The sequence below is a fragment of the Anabrus simplex genome, chromosome 13 (assembly GCF_040414725.1).
Source record: "Anabrus simplex isolate iqAnaSimp1 chromosome 13, ASM4041472v1, whole genome shotgun sequence".
In the NCBI taxonomy this organism is placed as follows: Eukaryota; Metazoa; Arthropoda; class Insecta; order Orthoptera; family Tettigoniidae; genus Anabrus; species Anabrus simplex.
The window spans coordinates 79,582,189-79,606,783 of record NC_090277.1 but is presented as its reverse complement, the minus strand read 5'-3'; the positions used below and the strand labels follow the sequence as shown (position 1 = coordinate 79,606,783).

At 38.7% G+C, this 24,595-nt stretch overlaps 1 protein-coding gene across 1 annotated transcript in view; it reads left to right on the top strand.

Annotated features, from left to right (window-relative positions):
• Nucleotides 1–24,595, top strand: part of obe (obelus) — a 191,283-nt gene that overhangs the window by 41,278 nt on the left and 125,410 nt on the right. Inside the window, exon 10 of the mRNA XM_068230014.1 lies at nt 3,212–3,357. Coding sequence (XP_068086115.1) covers nt 3,212–3,357 — 146 coding nt within the window. The remainder of the gene's footprint in view (nt 1–3,211; nt 3,358–24,595) is intronic.

Here is a 24,595-nt window from a genome sequence, read left to right as displayed (position 1 = left end):
GTAAACAATTCCTCTGTAAAGAATACCCTGTTCTTTAATGGAGAATTATTTTGCATGGCATGCTCGTAGTATTACTAGGAGCACGGACGCTGTAACCATGCATCGTCCGTTATCACTGCTGCTACGCATGCTTATGACTTAATGTCTTTGTGACAAGCCTGCTTTTGCAAGTTTCAGCTTGTATTCTGAAGTCGGCAACCATGTCAGTCAGACATAGAAGGCAATATATATAGAGTTGCCCTGGAGAAATTTCTAGATCTAGTCCATGAACCCAAGGTGAACATGGATTCCTCCGTTTATCGGAGGTATTTCGAGGACTTCTTTCACCAATGTTTGGCCGCAAAACTTATCTTCACGAATAGTTCTAAAATTGGAGATATTGTTGGTTGCTCTTTCTTCACCTGTGATAATGAGCACGAAGATCTGACTTCCTAGTGTATGTAGCTTGTATACTACGGAGCTTTACACCATCTTAGAGGCTCTGCAGTTTGCACTGGGCAACGAAAGAAGCCACTTTGTGTACCTTCTTGTTAAGCTCTCTGCAGTGTATTGAAGCCTGTTTCTCGCAACACCCACTGGTGCAGCAGATTCATGACCTTTTAGCCAGGTGAAGTGATGCTGGGACCAGAATCACTTTCGCATGGCGTCCAAGCCACGTTGGGATTGCGGGAAACGAACTTGCGGATGAAGCCGCAAAGGAAGCAGTACTTTTACCTCCAGGATCTGTCAGTGTACCTGCTAAAGATATTTGTTCTTAGCTACATTGAACCATCTTGGCGTCCTGGGAATCGGAGTGGCTAGTTTTCCGAACTCCCAATAAGCTGAGATCAATTAAGATGACAGCTACCATGTGGCGGTCCTCTTTTTTTGACTTTCACGGAAAGATGCCATAGTATTGTGTAGGCTGAGGATAGGTCACTTACGATCTACGCAGTCTTATCTCCTAAATTGGGAAGATCCCCCAGTGGGTTCTTGTGGTGTCGACTTCACCATGGCCCACATCCTCAGTGTGTGCCGATCTCTCTGGCCTAAGACGGAGCCTCGGTCCTCAGGAAAAACTCGAATGCATATTAGCCGTGGCGCAACTACTGCTGATCTCGTCATCTGCTTTATGTGCGACAGTGGATTATTCAAGGGTATATAAATTAAAAGTGTACTGTTATTCAGCGAACACAGTTCCCTTTTGTTGTGTTAGTAATTTTTTGGCCTAATTCAATAATTTTTTGTTTTATTTAGTACTGCCTTTCCAAATTCCTTTGTTGAATAAATAATTGTTTTTATTTTAAATTCTTTTCCACTAATGTATTCAGAGAGGATGATTACCTCGTTGTACTTCTTAAAACAAAAATCACCACCACCACCATTAATAATGCTGCTGCAAATGGTGATGGTTACCATACATTCACATTTTATTAACCAGAGAAATCTGGAGTAATGCTTGGCTGGAAAATCAATATGGCTGCCTATAAATATAATTTGGGAGACCTGTAATTTGGTAAGTAATAACATTTAACACTCCAGTAAAATTCTGACGCTTGTCCTGTTCTTGCCCACCTTCCTGTCTTCTAATAAGTTATTTTGTATGGCCTCCAATAATTTATCACATATTTTACTTGCCACTCTATCAACTCACTCTCCTCTGGTCGACAGCATCGTCTTTCTCTTAACTATGCTGAGTTTCACACCGAACTCCTCAATTGCTTGACATCACGGAACTTCCTCTTCGTCCTACCCAATATCACTACATCATTAACATATCAAATTGTGTTCACTTTTCCATATTAATAAGTATTGGAAAGGGACAAGCAGGCATCCAGTCAAGTCATATAAAAAAAAAGGAACTCTTAATAGGATGATAATGGTAAGAGGGAGGGGGCCCTCTTTTGATGGCTCTTTTACCTGATGAAACTGGGAAGTAGAGACAAGCTCTTTGGGGGCTAAAAGAGACGGATGTAGAAGAAATGGGATTGATGTGAGAGCCTGTCTATTTGAAGTGTATCAGGATATGGAGATTGTCCTAGTCCTTTTGTTTTTACATGTTTTTCCTTGACTTCTCTTTCTATAGCTCCTTCCTACACTGACTTGTCATTCTTTTCTTTTAAAGCCTCTCCTTCACTTCTTTTTCTATTACTTCCATCTCTGATGAATAAATAGTGTCCTTCCACTTTTTCCTCTTGGACTCACAAATGGAGATGCAATTTATAACTGCAGGGTTTTGGCGATCACGTACTGCATTCCTAGAACATGAATTGGATCAGTCTATAAACTACTCGATAGCTGCTCGTTATACTGCTGTTTCCATACCTCAGATAGACTGAGCCCTGACTCTGTCTTTCGCTTGACTGTTCTCGGACGTGTTTGGGGGTATTCTAGTTCACCTAGACTAAGGTTCTTGATATCCTTGTGGATTGGAAGGAGAATGTTCAATAAGATTTTTTTGTATATTTGAAGAAAGGCATTCGGATTGTACAAGTCTAGTGGAGTGACTTGAGTAAGAGATGGTAATCCGTATGTTGGAGTACTTCGGATAGTGCTAGATATGACGTGCATTGTATTGTTCGGCTGCAACAAGATGCTGCGCATTTTATGGAGAATGCTTTTTTGTGTCTCTGTTCTCTGAAGAACCGCAACAGGATATTTTGGGTGAGAATTGTAACAGCGTGCTACCATTGAAATAGTGTGTCTGCTATCTTGTTGGGATGGAAAATGGCTGACTGTCATATTCATGCTATGCTGTAGTCTCCAGTTATGGAAATGTACTCGGTCTCTTCAGGATACCCAGTCTAAGAACCTATCTTGATGTTTGGTGGCAGTAGCTAAGTCATTGGCATAAGGAAATTTATAGCAGACTCTTGTAATGTCAGATGTGTACACATGAAATAACAGAGGGGCCAGCACAGACCCTTGTGGTAAACTGTTGTTAAACTTCTGAATCCACTGATAGTGTAATTTGTAAATAGTTGAAAGTAGCTATTGGACAGCATACTTTTGTTCAGGTTAGCCATATTTAGGCATAGAATGAATTACAATAGTTCAATATTAGTCCCTGTTTCAATACAGTGTCACAAGCTGGTTTCACATCTTTAAATACCACATGTCTGTAACTTTTGAAAACTTAATACTAGATTTTTAAGTGGAATTTTATATATGTGTGTTAATGTAAATTGAATATTTCTGTTTCTAATGTAGAGTACATTTTACATGTCCACAGGCTTCATTTCTGGAGTGAGAATGATGCTCCCTGAGGGAGTTAATCGGGTAGATACCAAGATGTATGAGGAAGTTAATATACCTGTCTCTCCACCGCCTCCTCTTGATGTTGGCAACAAGCTGATTGCTATCGACTCTTTGGACAAGGTAGGGCAAATAATTGTTTTGTTTTTGTATTTACTGTCAGTTTTTGGTGGTTATGCTAAGAAATACAAGCAGTTTAATTAAGCTGGTAGAGGGGAAAATCTTAAGAGAATGAGTAAGATGCATATGCGATGAAGTTGTGTGAAGTGAAGGATATTCTCTATCACTTTGTCATAGCAGAGAGGATGAGGAGTCCAGTATGTGAGGTGAAGTTTTCAATTTTTGCGCTATAAAGGTGTGTCCACAGCAAGATGTTTTCTTCAACTTTGTTAATAAACACGGATAACCAATCAGATAATAAGATTTTATGAGACCAGGAAAACTGAGGTGCGCTGGTACCAGGAGGTGAGGGAAGGATCTGGAAGAAATGGAAATACAAGGAACAGAAATCAGCAACAGGGATGCTTACAAATCGAGGATCAAGGCCACAAACAGGTTTCAAGAAAAAGTTTTATCCCGTACCCAATCGCCATGGGCAGAAGAAAGGAGGAAATTGCAGAGTGAAAAGATGGATTACTGGACGAGGTTTAAAGCCCCAAAATATATGAAGCTGAATCCAAATTAACGTGGTCCAATTAACAGCCAAAACGAAAGAAGAAACGAAATAGCATGTTTGTAAACTTTTCGGTCATGTTTGTAAACAAATTATCTTGAAATTTTGTGAATGAAACTTTGTGTTTCCGCTAACATTTGGGTTCACCCATGCATGAAGACACAATTAGAGCACGCAAATTTGTAGCGCGGAATACAGTTCTTTTTTATTTCTTTTGAAAACTGACCATCAAATTGCAAGCGAAGTTATAACATACAGTATTTTAAATTCTGTATTATATTGCTTTAGCTCTGTTCTAATGAAGTTTCATTTCCAGCTTTACTCCTCTCTGAATAACCTTACCATCGATAATCATTCTTATATCATCAAAGTAATACTATCCTAGCTAGTCTATGACGATTTTCTTCATTTCGTCTACTTCATTGAGATTGTTGTATTAAATTTTACACAATTCAGGCACAATAACTGACACTGCTTGTTTTGATACTCAAGAAAAACATATAAGTGAAGTGTACGAATCACCAGTTGCTAGGAGTCTTAAATTTATACCTAGCCCGTCATTAACCCTCTTAGTGCCAGGCCTGGGTGCTCACAGTATGCCAAGAGTGCCAGACAAATTTAGAGAATTTTGCAGGTTCTCACTCTCTGGACTATATAGTTCACAAATATTATAACTATGACTTGAAATTTTTATTGAATGTTAACAAGAAGGCACTCTTACTGCTGAACTAAATTACAACACTAAAACGCTCTTTGGTATTTTGAAAAAATATTTTCTAAACAATTTTAAAACACCAAAATTAAAAATCAAAATTCAACTCAGCGATAAATATTGATGACTTCTTCGAAATGTCTTATTTCATATGAATAAAATTGTAATGTTTCACATTTTTATCTTCAGTATTTTAAGAGTTGTGTACAACGGTATCGTAATATACAATTGGCATGTTCAACAATGGGATCGAACTTGGCACATGGGTTGTAGTCAGGGTGACCAGATGGTGATAGATTATCATTGTTCACAAGATGAAAGAATCTCAAGATCAATTGGAATCTGTTTCTTGAGAACTTATTTCCCAACCATGCAATATAACGTGAGTTTTTGACCCTATAAGAAAATATGCTCGGCCTTCTAGTTATACTCATTTCCAACAAAACAGCAAACAATTCTACCAATGGAAGCTTTTGAAATTCTAGCACTGTCTCCAAACATTACATGAAATGCACTTTTTTATTATTATTATTATTATTATTATTATTATTATTATTATTATTATTCATTCATTCAACTTCGCTAATCGGCCAACTGGGGACCACGATAAGCCTCGCTTTACGTTCTGGCATGTGTTCATTTTTCGCTTGATCCACATCGTCTTCATTAGCTCACTGTGTTTAGTACGACGTTCTTCTGTCCATTTACCACCAGTTGCCCGTTTTTCATCCCGGAAAGTCCCAAAAGTCTTGATGGCTGCTCTGAAAAGATTTCGGTCTTGTGCATCTTCTGCTTGTAGGCCCAGTTCTTTAAGATCTTTCTTGACATTAACGTACCATGGCTTTTGCGTTTTGAGTCAAATATACTGAAGATACGTTTCGTCCATCGAGAATCGATCGTGCGTCTGATATGACCGTAGAAGCGAACTCTGCCTTTGCGCATTGTGTCCGTGATCTTCTCTATCTTACAGTATACTTCTTGCTTGGATTTTCTAATGTAGATGCCATTTTTGTAGTTTGGACCAAGTGTGGTGTGTAGGATCTTTCTTTCTTTCCTCTCTAAATCTGCAAGCAAACATTTCTCAGACAGGATAAGGCATTCAGATGCATACAGCGATACTGGTTTGATGACAGTGTTGTAGTGACGAATTTTTGCGTTCAGGGAAAAACACTTTTTGTTGTATATGTTGCGGGTGGTTTGGAAAGTGAATTCCATTTTCTTGATTCTTGCTGCTATGGCCTCTTTGTCAAGTCTATTTTGCTGAATCCATTCCCCAAGGTATTTAAATTTACTAACACGGTTTATCGTTCCATATTTGATGTTTAGTTGTGCCGTATCATCTTTGATATTTGACATTACTTCCGTCTTTTGAAAGGAAATTTGTAAACCTGTTTGTTCTGCTACTTCCTTGAACACATTGATCTGTTCTGTTGCACTAAGCAAGCTAAGCAATTTATTTCAACTCCATTTTTCTTTGTTTCAATCCTCACGGGTTTGTAAAGGTTTCTTTCTTTTAACGTCTTTCGCCACTCCTGTATTACCTTCTCAAGTACGCAGTTGAACAAAAGAGGTGACAGCCCATCTCCCAGTCGAACGCCTGTCTTGATCTCAAAGGGTTCAGAGAGACATCCTTGGAATTTTACTTTGGATTTGGTATTAGTTAGTGTTGCCCTTATTATCGCCAGCAGTTTCTCATCGACTCCCATTTCTGCAAGGATGTTAAGCAACACATCACGATCGATTTAGTCGTATGCTCTCCTGAAGTCTACAGATGTAGATACATAGGTTCGACCTGTCAGCATATGGTATCTTATTATGGTTTTTAGGTTAAGTATTTGTTCTGCACTTGATCAGCCTTTCTGAAAACCTACTTGGTATTCCCCGAGTTTGTGTTCAACTTGCTGTTCTAGTCTTTCAAGGATGGATAGTGACAGGATCTTGTAGGCTACTGACAGAAGAGAAATTCCACGGTAATTGTTCACATCTCTATTTCCTTTCTTGTGTAAAGGATGGATAAAGGCGAGCTTCCAGGCCTCTGGTAGTTGTTCTTTCTCCCATATATCTACAATGGTTTGGTGTAGGATGTCGATTGCTTTTTCTGGGGCATGTTTCCACAGTTCTGCAATCATGGAGTCTTCACCAGGGGCCTTGTTGTTTTTCAGTCTCTTTATGTGGTGTTTGATTTCATCGCGATTTGGTGGAGAAGATGGCATGTTTTGGCTCACTGGTTTGTTTGTTTTGATGGGGTTGGCTGGTATTTCAAGTTTAGAAGGTAGTTAAAATACTTAGCTAAGATTTTGCAATTTTCTTCATTTAATGTTGCAGGAGTTCCATCTTTCCTTAGGCCCGGTTTCACAGTTTGAGTTTAAGCCGAAACTTTAGTAAGCCACGCACGCCGCTTAAGCAAGGCTTACTCTTTGGCTTAAACACTACGAGTTTCACAGTAGGGGGACCATGTGCAGCTTTACTAAGCTGAACATCTCCGAAGTTGGTAATGCTTGCGCATGCGCAATGATTCAATTCTCATCTTTGTTTACTTCCGTAACCTATGATTGATTGACTTTCAGGTTATACATCGTTTATCAGCCAAGATAATTTAGAAAAATGAACAGAAAATGTGATTCCAATAATAGTAACAAAAATAAAGTTTAAAAAAGGTCACTCGCCCGTCCTGCTGACACGTATTACCACTACAGTCTAAAATGGCCATAACTTCTGAACCATTCATGCAAATAATGTCATGACAAGGTTATTGTAATCCTTATAAAATACTGGAGGAGGTCAAACAATTTATTTCGATGAGGAATTCAAGGATAATATCGAAATATTTATTTAATGTTAAGGAGTTATATTTTTTTACCGCTGAGTATAGCATAAAATCGCTTCTAGAGGGCAAACGGTTGGAAATAGGTATATACCATCGCGGAAGTTTTTGTAGAGGTTTCTATGCTCTACAATTCGTACACCTGCACTTGGGGTCTATCGTTGATGGTTCACGCAGCGTAAGCCAAGAAAGCAAGTGACCGACCGACATTTTTGTCTCTTTTACTGTATATCGGAACACGGAAACTGTATTATTTCACAAGCTTCGAAATATATTCAGAAATATAAGTTATTTAATGTTAATGGTTTTACGTCCCACTAACTATGAATTTGAGCACCTTCACCACAGGACTGAGACAGGATCGAACCTGCCAAGTTATAAGAAGGCCAGCGCTCTACCGTCTGAACTGAATCCTTAGCTTAAACCTCAGTTTCATACAGCTTAAGCCAGTCACAGATAAGCTCGGCTTACCACTTGCACTCCCCACTGTGAAACTCATCCAGAGTTTAAGCTCCCGCTTAAGCCCGATCCAAGGCTTAAGCGTATACTGTGAAACCGGGCCTCAGAAAGCAAAGGGAAGGTGCCTTGTATCCTTGTACCTTCTTTTTAAAATTTCTGAAACCGTAAAAGTAGTTAGTGGTACGTAAAGCAAATAACATTGTTAAAATTTCTGAAGTATTCACGGGTCTCACCTCTACGAAAGTCTTGCTCAATCTTGTCCAGTAGTTCCTTTTCATACTTGCGTTTCTCACTGCGTATTATTTTTGCTGTTTGTGCTTGTTGTGTTTTGTACATCTTCCAATCTTCTTCTTTTTTCGAGGTGAAATACTTTTTCCTGGCATTCAGACGATCCCCTAAGGTCTTCTCGCAGTTATCGTTCCACCACGTGTGCTTCTTCCTCTTCTTGATTTTGGCCACTCCTTTTGCAGCTTGTACCATCTGCTTTCTTGTGCTGTTGAAGTCTTTTTCCAGTGGTTGGGCAAGTTCTTTGAATTCATTCTCTCTTTCTCTGAGCTTTCTTGTGTCAAAGCGAATTATGGTAGGTTTGTTCTTATTTTTGTTGAGAGGGATTGGCCGAAACTTGATTACTGATTCGTAGTGATCTGAGTCTATTTCCTTTTTTACGGTAACGTTCATGATTTCCGGACTGTATCTTTGAGATATAGCGACATGGTCTATTTGGAATTCTCCTATTGTTTTTTTTTTTGGGCATCTCCATGTCATCTGTTTTCTTGGTAAGTGACGAAAATGTATTGACATCATTTGGAGGTTGTGGTTATCACATAGTTCAACGAGGCGTTCTCCATTCTTGTTGGTTCTTTTGTGTGCTGGGTATAGCCCAACAACTTTTCTGTGTTTCCATTCACGTCGTACTTGTGCATTAAAATCACCAATTAGGATCTTGACGTGGCGTTTCGGGATTTTCGCTAATCTGGCATCCAGGAAGTTCCAGAACCTATCTGTGCCTTCCAAGTCTTTTTTATTTTGTTCATTAGTTGGAGCATGTGCATTGACTACCGTATATGTTTTATTTTGCACAACGCAAGGATAGTAGGCATAACCTGTCATTAACAGCTTCAAAATTTGAGACTGACCTAAGGATTCTGGTGTTGACTGCAAAAGCTGTACCGAAGATAGGGGTGTTTTTCAACACACTCTTATGGGATCTGCTCTTGAAGAACCGATACCCTTGACAGACTCAAACTTATCTTCGTCAGTGAAGCAAGTTTCTTGCAGAGCCATTACTGCGATTTTATTTTCGAGGAGGGCATTGGTCAGCTGTTTCATCTTACCAGTTTGTATTAGACTGTTTATGTTGAACGTTGCCAAGAAAGTCTTAGATATGGGTTTCAGCTTTCATGACTTCAGGATTTCTAAGACGCTTCGACTCGTCTTTAGCATGATGTTGCATCCGCCCCAGAATCCGAACGGGATGCATGCGTCGCTTGTCGGCGACGGTGGACTTCTTTGAAAGGTTGCCACCTGGGGTATTAACATCATGTCTTTGTTTTACTATCATGCTTGAGAAGCTTTAGCTTAGCTTGGAGCAAATTGCTCATTCTGAATACAACCAAGGTTGTTAGCCCTGGAGGGCCTCAAGATGTTCTCCGGCTGCGGGCAGACATTTCCTCCTTACCCGAATAGTTATGGTTTTCCCGCCAATACTCAGGTGGCTGATTGCAGTGGTTTCCCACTGGGCGATGGGTTCGCCACATCCCTACGCCAATTATTATTATTATTATTATTATTATTATTATTATTATTATTATCATCGTGTGGCATTTTCTCAGGAAATGTTTTAAGAAATGCGAGAATATTAGTGTGTTGTTAAATTTTGCATTACACAGTATGACTCTTTTGCTATAGTAATTCCACTTTAGTCTGTACACCTTACGGAGTTTTGTGGCTCATTCTACGTTGCCCCAACTGTCTAGTCCCGATTGTAGTATGATTTCTCCAAGGTATTTGAAGGAGGATACCTGTGAAATTGGCATCCAGAATGCTTTGAACAACAGTTTGTTTTAATGCAAACTAATGTCCAAAACTTATGCATGATAGGAAAACTAGAAAAAATTAAAGGGAGAGATATCCATGATGACAGTAAATATTTCTCAAGGAGTGTAACTCATTTGTATAGCAAGTGCCAGTGTTAAATGTGCTCATAATCAAAAGTTAAACGAAACAGAGTGTATTGGACCAAGAGTGTCTTGTTCTGTATTATTTTCTCATTGGAATCTGAGGACAAACTCAAAATAAAGTGTGGGCTGTCCAGTAAGAATGTGTCTCTTAGACCTCTTTTTGAAAGGGAAGAATTATTGCAATCCTGGAAGCAGGTTTTACTCAGGCCAAGGTCACAGCAACCCTGAATGTCTTTTCTAGGCTTTAGTAACTGTTCCAAGGTATGAATGATTTTCATCATAGCATAATAGGTCGCACTAGAATAACAACTCTGCAACAGGGTTGATTTCTGGTCTTGAGTGCACGACAAAACCAGACTATTTCTGCAAGTCAACTGCCTTAAGAACTTCTAGCAACTTCGGGAGCTGGAGTTCCTTAACAGACTGTCGCTGATCTCTATACATGGATCGCTGATGGCAGGGCTCCGCTGCAGGAGAAAGTACGCCAAGTTGAGCGCGCGGTTCGCCATGTTGGTGTACCCAACCTAGAGCTCTCCTTATGGAGAAGCAATGATAATATAGCCAATTTTAAGTCGCAATTAATGGCGCATTGGAATAATTAAAAATATGGAGACATGTTCACGCAAAGCATAAGGACATTGGGATCACTGACACGTCATTCCGAGGTCAGTAAATCTCCGGGATAGCAATAAACATGAGTGTATAATAACGGCCGACAAATATTAACTTAGATGCTGAATACATGCAATTAGCGATTGGTAACACAATACAAGTGAAAACCAGTTTCTGGAAACATTGCTGTAAATTGTATACATATATGCCACGAAATTATGCATTCTTAAAATGATGTACCTATAAACGTATCTCACTATACAGGCCTAGATTCGACATGTCGTAATCGGTGCTTGATAATGAATTTCTGTTTCCATGAAATAACGCGCAGTTTATCAAATTAAGATATAATTGAAGCAAATGTACACATTTATAAAACCAGCAAATATTCAAAACTTGTCAATATATCACATTACCTGCAGCTTAATTTACTATTACAGACCTCTTTAATTAAATTCAGCTACCAAAGCAATATTGATGGTCATCATCAGAAATATGTAACACCCGATAAATGAGCCCCAAATACCACAACTAGTATAATGGGATAGCCTAAAACACCCACCACACTTTGCCTTCTCCCACCACTCCAGTGTCTGAAACCCATAATTATTACTGATGTAAATAAGGTCTAGAATTCCTCCAGACTTCATTTTCTAAGATTGTTATAAGGTCACGTCAATTATTTCATCAAAACCGTCAGTTTAATTATGAGAAATAAAAAATATATAAGTAAATCTTTACTTGAAGTTAATGTTCAGTAAAATTGAAAACAGTTGGCTGTACATCACTTCTAAGGTGTACAGTTTGTCCATTTCTATCAAAACAGTCTTCCTCTAAGTGATCCGAGCAGAGAACAGCTGTTTTAGAAGGCTCCCAATTCTCCCGCCTGATACTCCTAATCGATGACCTTAGATGTTCGGGTCTCGAGATAGGAAACCTACAAAAATTAATTGCCATTTTGCTCCCGGAATATGCGAAATAAGATACAATAAACCTAAAACTTAAAACACTACCCTAGGAAGATTCTTATGTACAGTATAAAACTCCCCGAAATGATTTCTTCTTCTGCTGATCGGTTCTGTTTGTACATCCATAAGCTGAACACTGCGGTATGTTAATACCCCGTAGAATGTTTCTTCATTCATATTTCAGATAAACACATACATATTTAAATTGAATCTTGTAATCCACAAGTATACTACAAGGCAACGAACCTAAATTCGTAAAATACACTACTATTTACTTTGCAATAACACAGCACAGGACACTCGTGGAACTGCAATCAAGAGGCCTGGCGTCACTGAACTAAGCATAAACAAACCAAGCGCGCTCCTCGTGGTCTATTGCACCGTGCGCTCGCTGCCATCTTAGTACGCCAGTCATCTTCTATTCGGCTTACTGCTACCCAAGCTACCAGCCATCCAGGTATAGAGATCAGTGCAGACTGTCCACTGGAGACTTGGGACAGCTGTCTCTGTCAGACAGGCCTCCAGTAGAGTGTGTGTCACTTGGGCCCGTTTACAGTGGAGGCAACACAGTAGGAATAAATGGAGGAATGTGCTCTTCTCAGATGAGTTCACATTCACTTTTCTAAATTAAATGTGTGGTCATCTCCTGGAGCGTGATTTTATCCCCAGAACATCGTGAAGAGTAATCAGTTTGGTGACAGAGGAATATTGGTGTGGGCAGGCATCACGTTCAGTGGAATCTCCATCACAAGATGTCAGTGATACATTGAACAGTGTGAAATGGCCGGAATTGTAGACCTTTGTGTGCTTTAATGAATTGCACTTTTTTTTGTGAACGTTATGAGCCTATTCTGACGAAAGGACAATCTCGTGAGTGACATCTTCTGAACTGTATTTGTACAAGGCATATCGTTGTTGGTCACTACTTATTTTCGAGAATACATTTTTATCTTACAATTCTTCTTAATACAAAGGGCACCAGGAAAGTTTTGCATTGTGAGTGAACGCTTGAGACTTTTTCAAAATAATTTCCACCACACTTAATACACTTCTCCGTACGTAGAAACCAGTCACTGAACCAACTCTGCCACTTTCCTTCGGTTACATTTTCACACTCTTGATCCCATGCTGCCAAAAGCTCCTCGTCGGATGCAAAACGCCGCCCTTTCAGCTTCATCTTCACTTCTGGGAAGAGTGCGAAGTCATATGGGGAAAGATCAGGACTGTATGGAGGGTGATCAAGCACAGTCAACCCTGATCTGGCAAGAAATCCATTGTTACATCAGCACGATGTGCTTGAGCATTGTCATGATGCAAGAGCCAAGTATTGAGCCGTGACCTGGGATGGAGTTGCTTGAGAGCCTGGATGACCTGAGGCAGACAAGTCTCACTGTAGCACTTCGCAGTAACTGTCCTTTGTGTTTCTAGCACAACCCGTGTCAGGATGCCATGTTCAGTGAAGAATACTGCAATCATCCTTTTCTTCACTGACCTTGACTTTCACACAGTCACAGGAGTACCCTCACCTTCAAACAGCCACACCTTGTTCTGGGATTTTGTTGGGACATCGTAATAATAAAGCCAAGTTTCGTCACTTGTAACGATGCTATTGACGTTACGCGAAGTCCCATTTTCAGACTGTTTTAGCATTTTTAGGCACCATTTCAGTCGATGTGCCCTTTGTTCCCCTGAAAGTGAGTGGGGCACCCAAAGGGAACAAACCTTTCTAACATGGACATTGTCGTATAGAATTGAATGAATAGTTGTTGCAGGGATGTGGAGGGTCTCTTCTACCTTCCGATATGTCGACCGCTTCTCTTGCTGCAACATTTTCCTCACAGCTTCAATGTTTTCCTCAGTCACTGATTCAGACTGTCACCCAGAACGAGGATCGTCTTCAACCCCAAAATTTCCCCTCTGGAACTCTTTGTACCAGCGGAAAATTGTTGTCCGATGTGGGCAGTCTTTCCCCAGCACAGGAGTCATTTCCTCCAGGCACTGATCAGCAATTAGTCCACAAGCAAAATTGTAGCGGATAATTGCGCGATATTCCCCTTTAGACCACACTGACATCTTAACTTGCTTTCACTCCCACTGCTTGTTAACAACTGGTGTGAAGGTCACGCCTTGCTGTCGTCTAGACCAGTTTTCACCCCTCTTTTCATCCCTCACCATACTAGGGGTGTCCAGCCAACTGTCTTTGCATATTGCAAAACTTTCCTAGTGCCCTTTGTATCTATTGGCTCTGTGGAGATTGCATAAGACCAATTTCATGTTTTTACCCGTATTGAACTTACTATTAGTATTTACAACTCTTGTATTAATTATCCACACCAATTCAATACATAAAATGTTTATTGTCCTAAAGGGACATTACAATACAAATGTTAATTGGTACATGTTTCGCTCTCTGTATCGAGCATCTTCAGCCATCTTTTTATACGATTGTCTCAAGGTTGTCATTCATTAAGTCATATTTACAATAATGTTGCACATTAAAAATGTTTTACACAATATAATGTCATCACACTTACAGAGTAAACAAGAAAAAATTAACAATGAAAATGTCTCATTAATGGACTAAACGTTAAGAACATAATACTGATGTCCAAGTCATAGTAAATATACCAATAAAATTGGATGATTTGACTAATTCTCGTTTGATTCTTGATTTTTCCAAACACTGCTAGTGTATTTATCGAAGTTTCAATGTATGAAAATAGTTAAAGTATGAACATTGTTGCTAGGCAAGGAATATACTTGTTGCTAGGTAATGAATAACATAATTTTGTTTTTGGTACAACTAAAGGTGGATAGTGATATATAAAAAAACTCCTAGAGTATATTGTAGGATATGAACTTATCAGTATTGATATGGATTTATGAGATCTATAGAAAAAGGAAAATAAGTTAGAAATAAAAACATGGAAAAATGGTAAGATAAGTAATACTGTGAGGCTCACTTTGTTTAGCTTGCCATGAAGTATAAGAGGAAGTATGAACACAAATTGAGCAGGTGTAGGGGTTAGGATGGGGGAGTTGTATAAGGTGGATCGGGGGGTGTGTGTTTGTGTGTTATGATAGGGGCAAGTAGCGCGAGAAGGTGTTGTGTAGAACATGTAAGATCGACTGCCTACTTGTCAACTTGAAACTTTTGAAAACTAAGATTCTCAGATCAATTATGAAGTTTTAAACTTTAAATAATAAAAACTTGTATATACTGTATACGTTTTGGTGCAGTGTGTACTTCACCGATCTTGTATATGAAGGGTATATAGCGCCTTGCTTTGAAGTTCTGTGCAGCAGATATACCACTCCATTTCACTTGTGTTAAGCGCAATCAGCTTCATTGGAGTGGAACATCACTCCCGCTGATGTGTAGCAATTATGGCGTCTTGAATTCAACTCTTGTTGACGAAGAAATTAAATTTTCCCTCATAAATAGTGATTCTGGAGAGCTATATTTTGATAATGAAGATGGAGAATATATAGGGGGCGATATTGAACTAAAAGAAAGTGCGAGACAAAGTAGTAATAATGAATCTCATGCAGAATTGTCACTCCATTCTCGGATAAATTATTTTTCCCCAAATGTTAATGATTTTGAAACTATCTATTTATAGATAGTTTCAAGTATCTTTTTTCCACAGTAATCTGCTTTAATGATATCTCAGCTTGAAGTTAAGATCAGGCTGATCTCAGCAAATAAGGCGTACTTTGCCTTGAGCAAGACTCCTCAGCCGCCCAGCAAAACTTACTATTTATAAAACCCTTGTTAGACCAGGGGCCTATTCCACAAAAGTATGGTCTTGTACATTACAAGTTACTAGTGTGGGTTCTTGTAATGTATGGAGTAGTACATTTCTGTTCCACAAAAGATTGATAGTCTCTTGTATATTACCAGTGAATTGTTACAAGTTTTACAAGTGACGACATATCAATAAACATACTACATCATAGCATGAATCAGCTGTTTATCTTCGTATTCCATTCGTTGAATTAGGTTATGCTTGCCTCATTTATCGTAATATCGTATTTTACTGTAACTTATGCAGCAAAGATTGAAATAACTAATATTCCTGTGAATTTTTTAATGCTACGATGTTATTTTTCAGTTTATTTCTTTGATGATAGGAAATTACTCCGTTATTATCACCCATTCTGTTCTTCCGCGATCCTCGCGTATGTTCTACGAGAGTCTAACATACCTACCTTGGTCTGTCATTAGGAATCAGATGCCGCTAATAACGGTATTCGGCCGCCAAACTTAATTGTTACGAAATTGCAAACTCTGCATGAATTGTTTAAAATGATGTCAAGAGAAACAAAGTTATTCATTTTGAAGGAAATAGAAGGTAGGAAAGATATTCGTTTCGGTGGATTCAGCGAGAGTCTGAAAAAACAAGACAAAATAAATGTTTGGATGGAAATATTTGACTTGGGAAAAGCTCATGGAACTTTTGAGGGGAAAAGTTGGACGTATGTAAGAGATATTCTGCTCATTAATGATTCCAGGAATGTCCTTCTTGGAATATGTTTTTTTCAGTATTTTCAGGCCAACAAACAATTTGAGGAAATTTTATATCATTTATTGCAGCTACCACAGACCGAAGATTTTGCCATCCCAAGCATATCTGCAGTACCATGGTACTGACCACCATTTCCTAGCCAATGTAATGTTGTTAGTAAATGTGTTTAGCAGAGAGAGATTTATTTCTGTTCATAGGATATTTTAAGCTATGGCCAATATCTATCAAAAGTTCTTCCACTTGTATTGTGCTTAACCTAAAACGTTCATTGTATTCAAATACAGTGTTAAACTGGAAGTTTATTCTTTCCCTGTACAGACGATAGTTTTTCATTTTCATCACCATCACTATCACTACTGCTAGACCACATATTTATCAAAATGTATCCAAAATAGGCGTATTTAAATAGCACTAGTACATTTATATATTATTGTCCTTTCACTGGTAGAGAATTCTTCTCAGTTCGCTAGTAAGTTACAAGTACTAGTACTTTTGTGGAACACGCCTATAAAAATTCACTAGTAATTTGTAAGTATGGAGTAGTAAAGTACAACTGTAGAAAATTCTTTTGTGGAACAGAAACTCTGGTATTTGTACAAGTTACTAGAGAATTTACTTGTAATGTACAAGACCATACTTTTGTGGAACAGGCCCCAGTCCTCACTTATGCCTCAGAAACATGGCCCCTGACAGAAACCAACTCAAGGCTGTGTGATGGATTCGAGAGGAATGTTCCGAGGAGGATGATTGGTCCTGTGTATGATGATGAACAAAGGAGAACAAGGTTCAATGCAGAATTGTACATTATATACACCGATGCTCCAGTAACAAAAATCATACACTCAGGAAAAATAATATTGGCAGGTCATGTGGCAAGAATGGAGGAGTCTGAGGTGACAATGATGATTCTCCTTGGAAACCCAGGAGGACTAAGAGGATGGTTGGATGGAGTGGAAGATGATCTACGGAAGCTGGGATGCAGAAATTGGAGGAGGGCAGCGTGTGACCGTGATGGATGGTAGAAGCTTGTTGGAAAGGCCAAGGTTCACCCTGGACTGCAGCGCCACACAAGAAGTTAATGATTTTGATAATATCAGTTCTTAGGTCAACAATTTTGTATTACATTTCAGTGATAGTATCACTGAGCGGAGTAGCCATGTGTGTTAACATGCTACTACTATGGAGCCAAGCTCTGCATTCGAACCCCCCAGTCAGCTGTCCTGAGAATGGTTTTGTGGTTTCCCGAGCAAATGCCGGGACAGTTCCTATTCATAAGCCACAGCCGATTCCTTCCACTTTCTTAACCAATTTCCTTCACCATCCATTTTATATTCATTATCTTCTCAACTGAGGTTGGCATTAAGAAGGGCATCCAACCATAAAAACATGCTGTAAAATATAATCTCGCTTCATCTCGACCCCGTATTGGGCTAAGGGGGCGATATGCATTCCATTAATAGTATCAGTAAATATTATCTTTAAAAGTGCTTCTTCAAAAAAAAAAAAAAAAAAAAAAAGGCCCAGAGGGTTCGCCTGGTCATCAAAACTCGGCTGTGAAAGAGTTAACAATGATAATCCTCAGCCCAGCCAGGAATGTGAACCGCAGGCCTGAACATCTACCATTCGGCCAAGGAATGCATAGGAGTTCATTAAAAACTGCCTCTATATAAAAACACACAACCTGGGAATTGCCATCATATCCACCACCTGGCACTTTAACCCTTTCACACTCAAGCCTATATGCAGGGGTTTGCTCAAAGCAGCTCAAACTAATTTCTGTGATTTTCTAACCAAATTACAAAAAATCAACACATAAACAGTTTTACACAGATTAAAATAAAATAAATCGCACTAAGCTAGGAAACTATGAGAATTTCAGAATTGAATATACCTTGGACGTATTATTATTGGTAAAGACGAAAAATAATTAAAATTTGAAAAATACATAATGGTTTTCAATGACAGAAAGATCAGACATTGTCGTGTCTTTCTTCTTTACTCTTAAACCTGGGAGAAAGAACATTTCATTCTGAATAATTTGATATCAGTATGATGTGTGTGCTGCAATTCACTTGTGAAGTATGGCACAAAGTTTTTCACTTCACATGTAACTGTCATCAACGTCAGGTTCTTCATGGTCCGATACAAGGTAAGCAGCTGTGACTGTGTGCAAATCTTCAGGAGTAAAATCGTCACTTACTACACATTGGGAATCACTTCGACAAAAGAGTCACTTACTGTCTAAAATCTCCTGAAAATTCAAGGATATCTGAATCATTCGGCCTTGAACATGGCCCAGCCATTGTGAGAAAAAGATGATGCAAGCACGTGCAACAACGGAGTAATGAAAAGATGTATAATTATAATTTGGGAAGTATAGCAAACACAATATACCAGAGAAACGAAATAAACTCCAAACTAAACTGATAGCAAGTTCAAAGTGTTGTGTTCATAAGCCAACCAAAAACAGATCCACGCATTGACAACTTCGAACAACCACAACATAAACATTCACGGTCAACAGATTTCATTTGTTGAAAATAAAAATATTTCGTCAGGCTGATGGATATATCTGTTGATTAAAATGCAAATTCAACACTTCAAGGAACTGTCGTCTGTTACCATTTAACAGCCACACAAATGACCAAAATCCCTGAATAGAACACAGCCGATGTATCGGCGCCGAGAGTGTTCTTGCCATAACCTCTTGCGCTGATAGATCGGCGCGCTGAGTGCAAGAGGGTTAAACCCCGTAAACGTGAGTTTGAAAAACAAAACAAATGAACATAGAACAGTTTTGAAGCGCACAAACGACCAGTATGTAAGTCTTACAACAGACCTTGAACAAAAAACTCTCAATTGCTTGAAGGCTCTAAATATTTCATTTAGCAAAAATTTCAGAGACCGTAACAATCTTGTTACCAGATGCCAGGAAGCTGCGACATCACTTAGGAAAGGAGGAGTATCATCAGTGGCACAGACTCCCACATAAAGGTAAAGGCTTTAGAGTTTTTCAGTGACTGTACGCCTACAATTAAATGAATACGAGAGGCCATCAAGACGACTATTTCCACTGTGTGCTCCCTGCCGGGGAGGTCCCAGAGCAATATCTTCTGCCGCCGTTGTGGGAGAGAGTACGAAGAACATATTCTGGATGCCTGTCCATATGGAGAAGTTCTGCACAACAGTTGGCGCCATCGATTCCGGAGGAGGGTGGAAGAAGGTATGAGGCCAAAAGGCTTCCTTGGTTTATGAAGGGTTGCATGGACTGGCCACTGACGTAAGCAATTGACGCATTGACACGATTGCTTTTTAACCATCATGCAAGAGTGGAGTGATCATTGATCCTACCGTTCGTTTCGAGTCACACAGTGGTAGACGCTAAAAAGAAAGCCAGTCGCATACCAACATCAAATACTATAAGGAGAAGTATGATCTTCAAGATATAACTAACACAGGACTCATGATTGGTGCGCGGGAAACGGTGCCGAAACTGTTACATCGGTTTTGGATGAGCCAAGGTTTGGTCAAGGAACTGCTCAACTTGATTGCTCTCTCTTCCTTACGAGGGTCTCTTTTTAATTCTGAGGAACCATCTTTATAGCCTGTAATAATTATGGTTAATATTACGAATATCAGTCTCTTTTTTTTAAGTATATAATTGAGTACATATTATACTTTGTTGAACAGCTGGCCTCAAATGAGGAAAGTCTAAATAAATAAATATAAATGAAAATAAATCATAGCATTTAAGATCCTAAAACTTCAACATTGAGACTCTATCAACTCGACTCCTGATTAGTTCCAGAAAACCAAACAGATGTCACTGAATGTCTTATAAACACGAGTTAATTCATGTTCTGCCAACAACGTTCGTCAAGCCTAACAGGCGTATACTTGCTTCTTATCAACGGTGTGTTAAGATATTGTCATTCTAGTCTTTATGTGTATGGAAGAAGTTTAAGTGTTAAGATTGTGTGCAGCAATTAGTTTCTCTGATGTTCATCAAAGTGTGAAGTTTAGCTGCAAGGTACCTCATTCCTTACACTGAAACAATAGAGCACAGAGAAAATTTATTGTTTAATTTTGAAGGTGATGAAAAATCTGTTGCAGTTACAGAGCCTAAGCAGAAAACCTGTAGTAAATGGGAAAATCCAGCATAGAATTCTGTTGACCTTTAATGTTGTGTTGTCATTGCAAGTCAAAGTGAAAGAAGTTTTCATTACAAGATTTACGTTATCCATTTCAGGATGGGTGTGTGAAGAGGAAGGAGGCTTGCCAGAATGGTGGCGAAGAGGCAAGAGAGCAAGTGAATTCCGTGTGGGAATCGAGGTATTATGTCGAAGAGTTGGAAGGGGCAGTTGGCGGCAGAGAAAACGACTACATTTTACGAAGGATGAGACAGGCGTGGAAGAATGACAGGAACTCTACAATCGCCGCTAAGATGAATGAATGTTTCATTCTGGGACAGGAAGTGGCTCGTCGGGTCGCTCTGCTCTCGGACGATCACGCCTTCGGGGAAGTGAAACGACTGATATACAAGTTACTGACCGAAGCTGAAGCAGGCAAATATGACAAACCGTTAAGGCCTGTGCTAGCAGTTCCTAGTTTTAAAGGACCAAATCCTCCTCCATATTCAACTTATCATTTAAGTAAAGTTTCAAATATACAGCCAAGAAGAAGTGTTTCAAGGTTTTAAGGAACATAAACTGAATTTTATTTATTAATTCAGCTTTAACCTACCTATTAAGGATAAGCAGTATTAAGTGCCAAGTTGAGGTTGATTTTTAACATGTATTCTTGCAGCATATTTAGGGTCTTTGTTTTATGATAGTACGGCAGCATCAGCACGACCCGAGCCGCTGGCTGGTAAAATGGGTACCATATCTGTGCGCTACTCAGTGTCGAGCTGTTTCTGGTGAAAATAGCAGATTAAAACTCCACCTGATGTTAAAGGAGATGCTCAAAATGACTCCCCTCAGCTTTCAGACAGGTTTGGCACCTTCTAAACAGGTTTGAAAGCACTCTATGAATCTTATCCTGCAAGATGTTTGATATAACTTCCCGAATGTTCTTCTGTAGTTCTTCTCTTGCATTAAGAGTTGTTTTCGTTTTTGTGTTCCCCCTCACGTTATCATCCCAGGAATTTAAATCAGGGTATCTAGCAGGCCAGTTAATGGCATGATTGTTGAAAATGTTCCTTATTACTATGATTGTGTGCCATTGTTTTAACGTTAATATTACTTTTTTAGCAGCATTGAACTAAAAGCACTTATAAGCTAATTTCTTGCCTGTAGTGATTTTATTCTGAATGCTGTGTCCCATCACGCAGCTCATTGTCCAATACTCCACCATGCATTACAGTGGCAGTCATCAGACTCTTTACCTGGTCAACCTACCAGCTTGAGGTACATCCTCTCTGCCCTGGACAACATGCTTCTCAAATCTGTCTTGCACCATATGCCATAAAACCATATGCGGGGTATCCATAAAAGAACTCCTGGGTTTTGAAGTTAAATGTTTTAATGAAATCAAAAGTTGAGAATAATGTGTTATACATGGTTTGAAAAGAAATACTGCCAAGTTCCTTATACGATTTAGTGCAGTTTAATTTTGTGACGCGGTATGCATCCAGACAGTAATAGACCTTTTTCCACAGACTGGCCACCATGTTTGCCACAGAAGCGATGCTCTTTTGCCGTAGATGGTTTAAGTCTTGAGTCTTTTCTGCATAAACAAGGTTTTTTAGGTGTACCAAAAATAAGAAGTGTAAGGGAGTAAGGGGACTTTTTTTTAAACAACTTTCAGATAAAACTACGATTATAATATGTCGAATATTGAAGTAATATCTCTATAATTTTCTAAGTATGTAGAAGAAAGATTTGCTTTGGTTTCAGTTTCATAAAAAATATCACAAAAATGACCAAAGATATGAAGTGTTTCCTGATTAAATGCACAAAGTGAAATCGCAAGGCTTATTGAGCAACATCCTAGCGCCACCAAGAGATTTATAAGGCCAGCGGTGAACGGGTTAGCTGTGCTCTGGCTGCAGAGTTTGTTATTAGTATTTTCTGCTCCGTTTGGAAAATGTACATACAAAATGTGTGGCTATTTTTGAATCGATTTGTAGAAGATGAGTGAAATTTTTTTTGTGGAAGGTTATTTCTTATTTTAAAATTTAGTGTGTTATTGACTGTGGATAGCATGTTTGTGATTTCTCTAATTGTTTCACAAAAACCTAAGATGTTATGTCTGGGCTGTGTCTTTCCGTAGGTATTTTATCTGTGATATTGTCTTGCTCATTTAGCTTTCAGGCTGTACTGGTGACAGCGTCTGCTAATATCTGCTTTTTAATTGTTCCTAAAGAATTTTCTTGTTGAAATTAACTGCAGTACAAATGATAATGAAGTACAAAAAAATGCATATTATACAGTAAGGAGCATAATTACTTTGATTTTGAGGTTCATATGATGATATAGTTAATATACAGTGTTTGGACAATGAATTTTTATTCTAAAGCCAATTTACAAACTTGTAAACCTTGTTAGCATTTCAGTATTAAAATACCCACTTAAGGAACCCTTATTTTCTTCATAAGTGCTTAGGTAAAAAAAAAAAAAAAAAAAGAAAAAAGCTACCAAGAGCAAAATATTCATGGTGTTCATAAAGTCTGTGCATTCAAATTTCAATTTTTTCTTAAGTTGTATTCTGCAAAAACATTTAATAATTACATATGATTGTTATACATATCTTTAAGCATAGAAAAATACATTTTAAACTTTGACAAAAATATTCTGGAAGTGATGAGGATAAGGAATGCACAAACACAAGACTAACTTGTTTCCCGCATGTTGCTTTCCCACAGTTTTGGTTCATTGGCGATATTCGTAATGACAATTTTCCTGCAGGCACAATTTTATGGCGTACACATTTCACAGCACTTTTCTTAAAGTCACTGGAGATATTTCTGCAATAAATTAAAAATTTGCTTATTTGAATTCACATAATTAATATGGATTTTCTTTGTGTACTCTTTCTTTAAAAAGTCCAGAGAAAATAGTGTCAAATCTGGTGAACTTATTCGATCGCCAAAAAAATGTTGCAATATTTACAAGGTCGCATTAGCAGTATGCCAAGTGGTGCCATCTTGCTGGAACCAGCAGTAGTGCTCATACTGTTGTAAAAAAGCCACAAACTATTGCACAGTATCTCTGTATCTGGTGTCATCAGTTGTTGTGTCGAGAAAGAGGTCTAACGATCAGTTTTGATGGTACGGTAAAACAGACATACATTTTTTTCTGAATGAAGGGGCACTTCATGCAAGGCATGCAGATTTTCCATTGCCCACGTAATGTTGGATCCACACTTCATCTGTGAAAATGGTATCATTCTGAATACCTGTATTGCTGCTTGCAAAGGTTAAGAACTGCTGGCAATTACGCGACGTTGGCCACCTTCTGCAATTTGTGTTTGGACCCACTTGATGCTCCTTGCTGTTGTGTCAAACATCGTACAGATTTCCACTGAGATCTCACAAAATGATGTGAACATCACGAACAAAATTTCTGTGATTTATATAGATCTCCCATTTCGTTGTCTCATCTACGAAGTCTATGTTGCAAAACCGTTGTTCAAGATCACACCTGAAAGTTTTACATGGTGTGAGTTTATCAGGAAAACATAATCTCCAATTTTCCACATATCTGTCGTAACATTTACACTAAAAATAACCTAACAATGTGATCCGCTGTGTGCGTGAAAAGGGCACTTTCGGCTCACTCGACTTTAGACATCTCACTCCACACAGCTGCACTGTTATGACATTCCAATGGCTGTTCTATGAAGTCTGAGATTGTTCCACAGTCAACTTATTCAATGTTTCCAAGTTAGAGTGCGCTGACTTTATGAACGCTGTGTATTTGTATAGTAAACTGTCAAAGCACATGTGAATCGGAATTTCAAGTCTTTGACATGATGTTTAAGCGAGATACAAAACAAACAGCACAACACAGAAGGAGAGTTATTTTAAATTCAGCAATATTCTACATAAATAAACTGCAACACTTCCTTTGAGCTGCGCCACATCTTGACAAATCCTTACGTGATATAGCACAGCTCAAAGTATGTAATGCATGTAATTTGCAAGGGGTTTTACATGCATTCTTGCATTCCAGCAGACTTGTTTAACTTTGTATTGAGCCTCCATGCTTAGCAAATGTTCCACCATGTACCTCAAGCTGTCCTCCAATGCAACATTGCAACTATTTTAACGGATCAAAGAGTAGCAGGGGTACAGAAATCCTTGTTCTCGTCTATGTATGTCGCAGCACCCATAGTATAATCTTGGTGTGGCCAGTGAAATTTACCTGCAATGTTCCATTATTTAAGTGCATAATGACAGCCG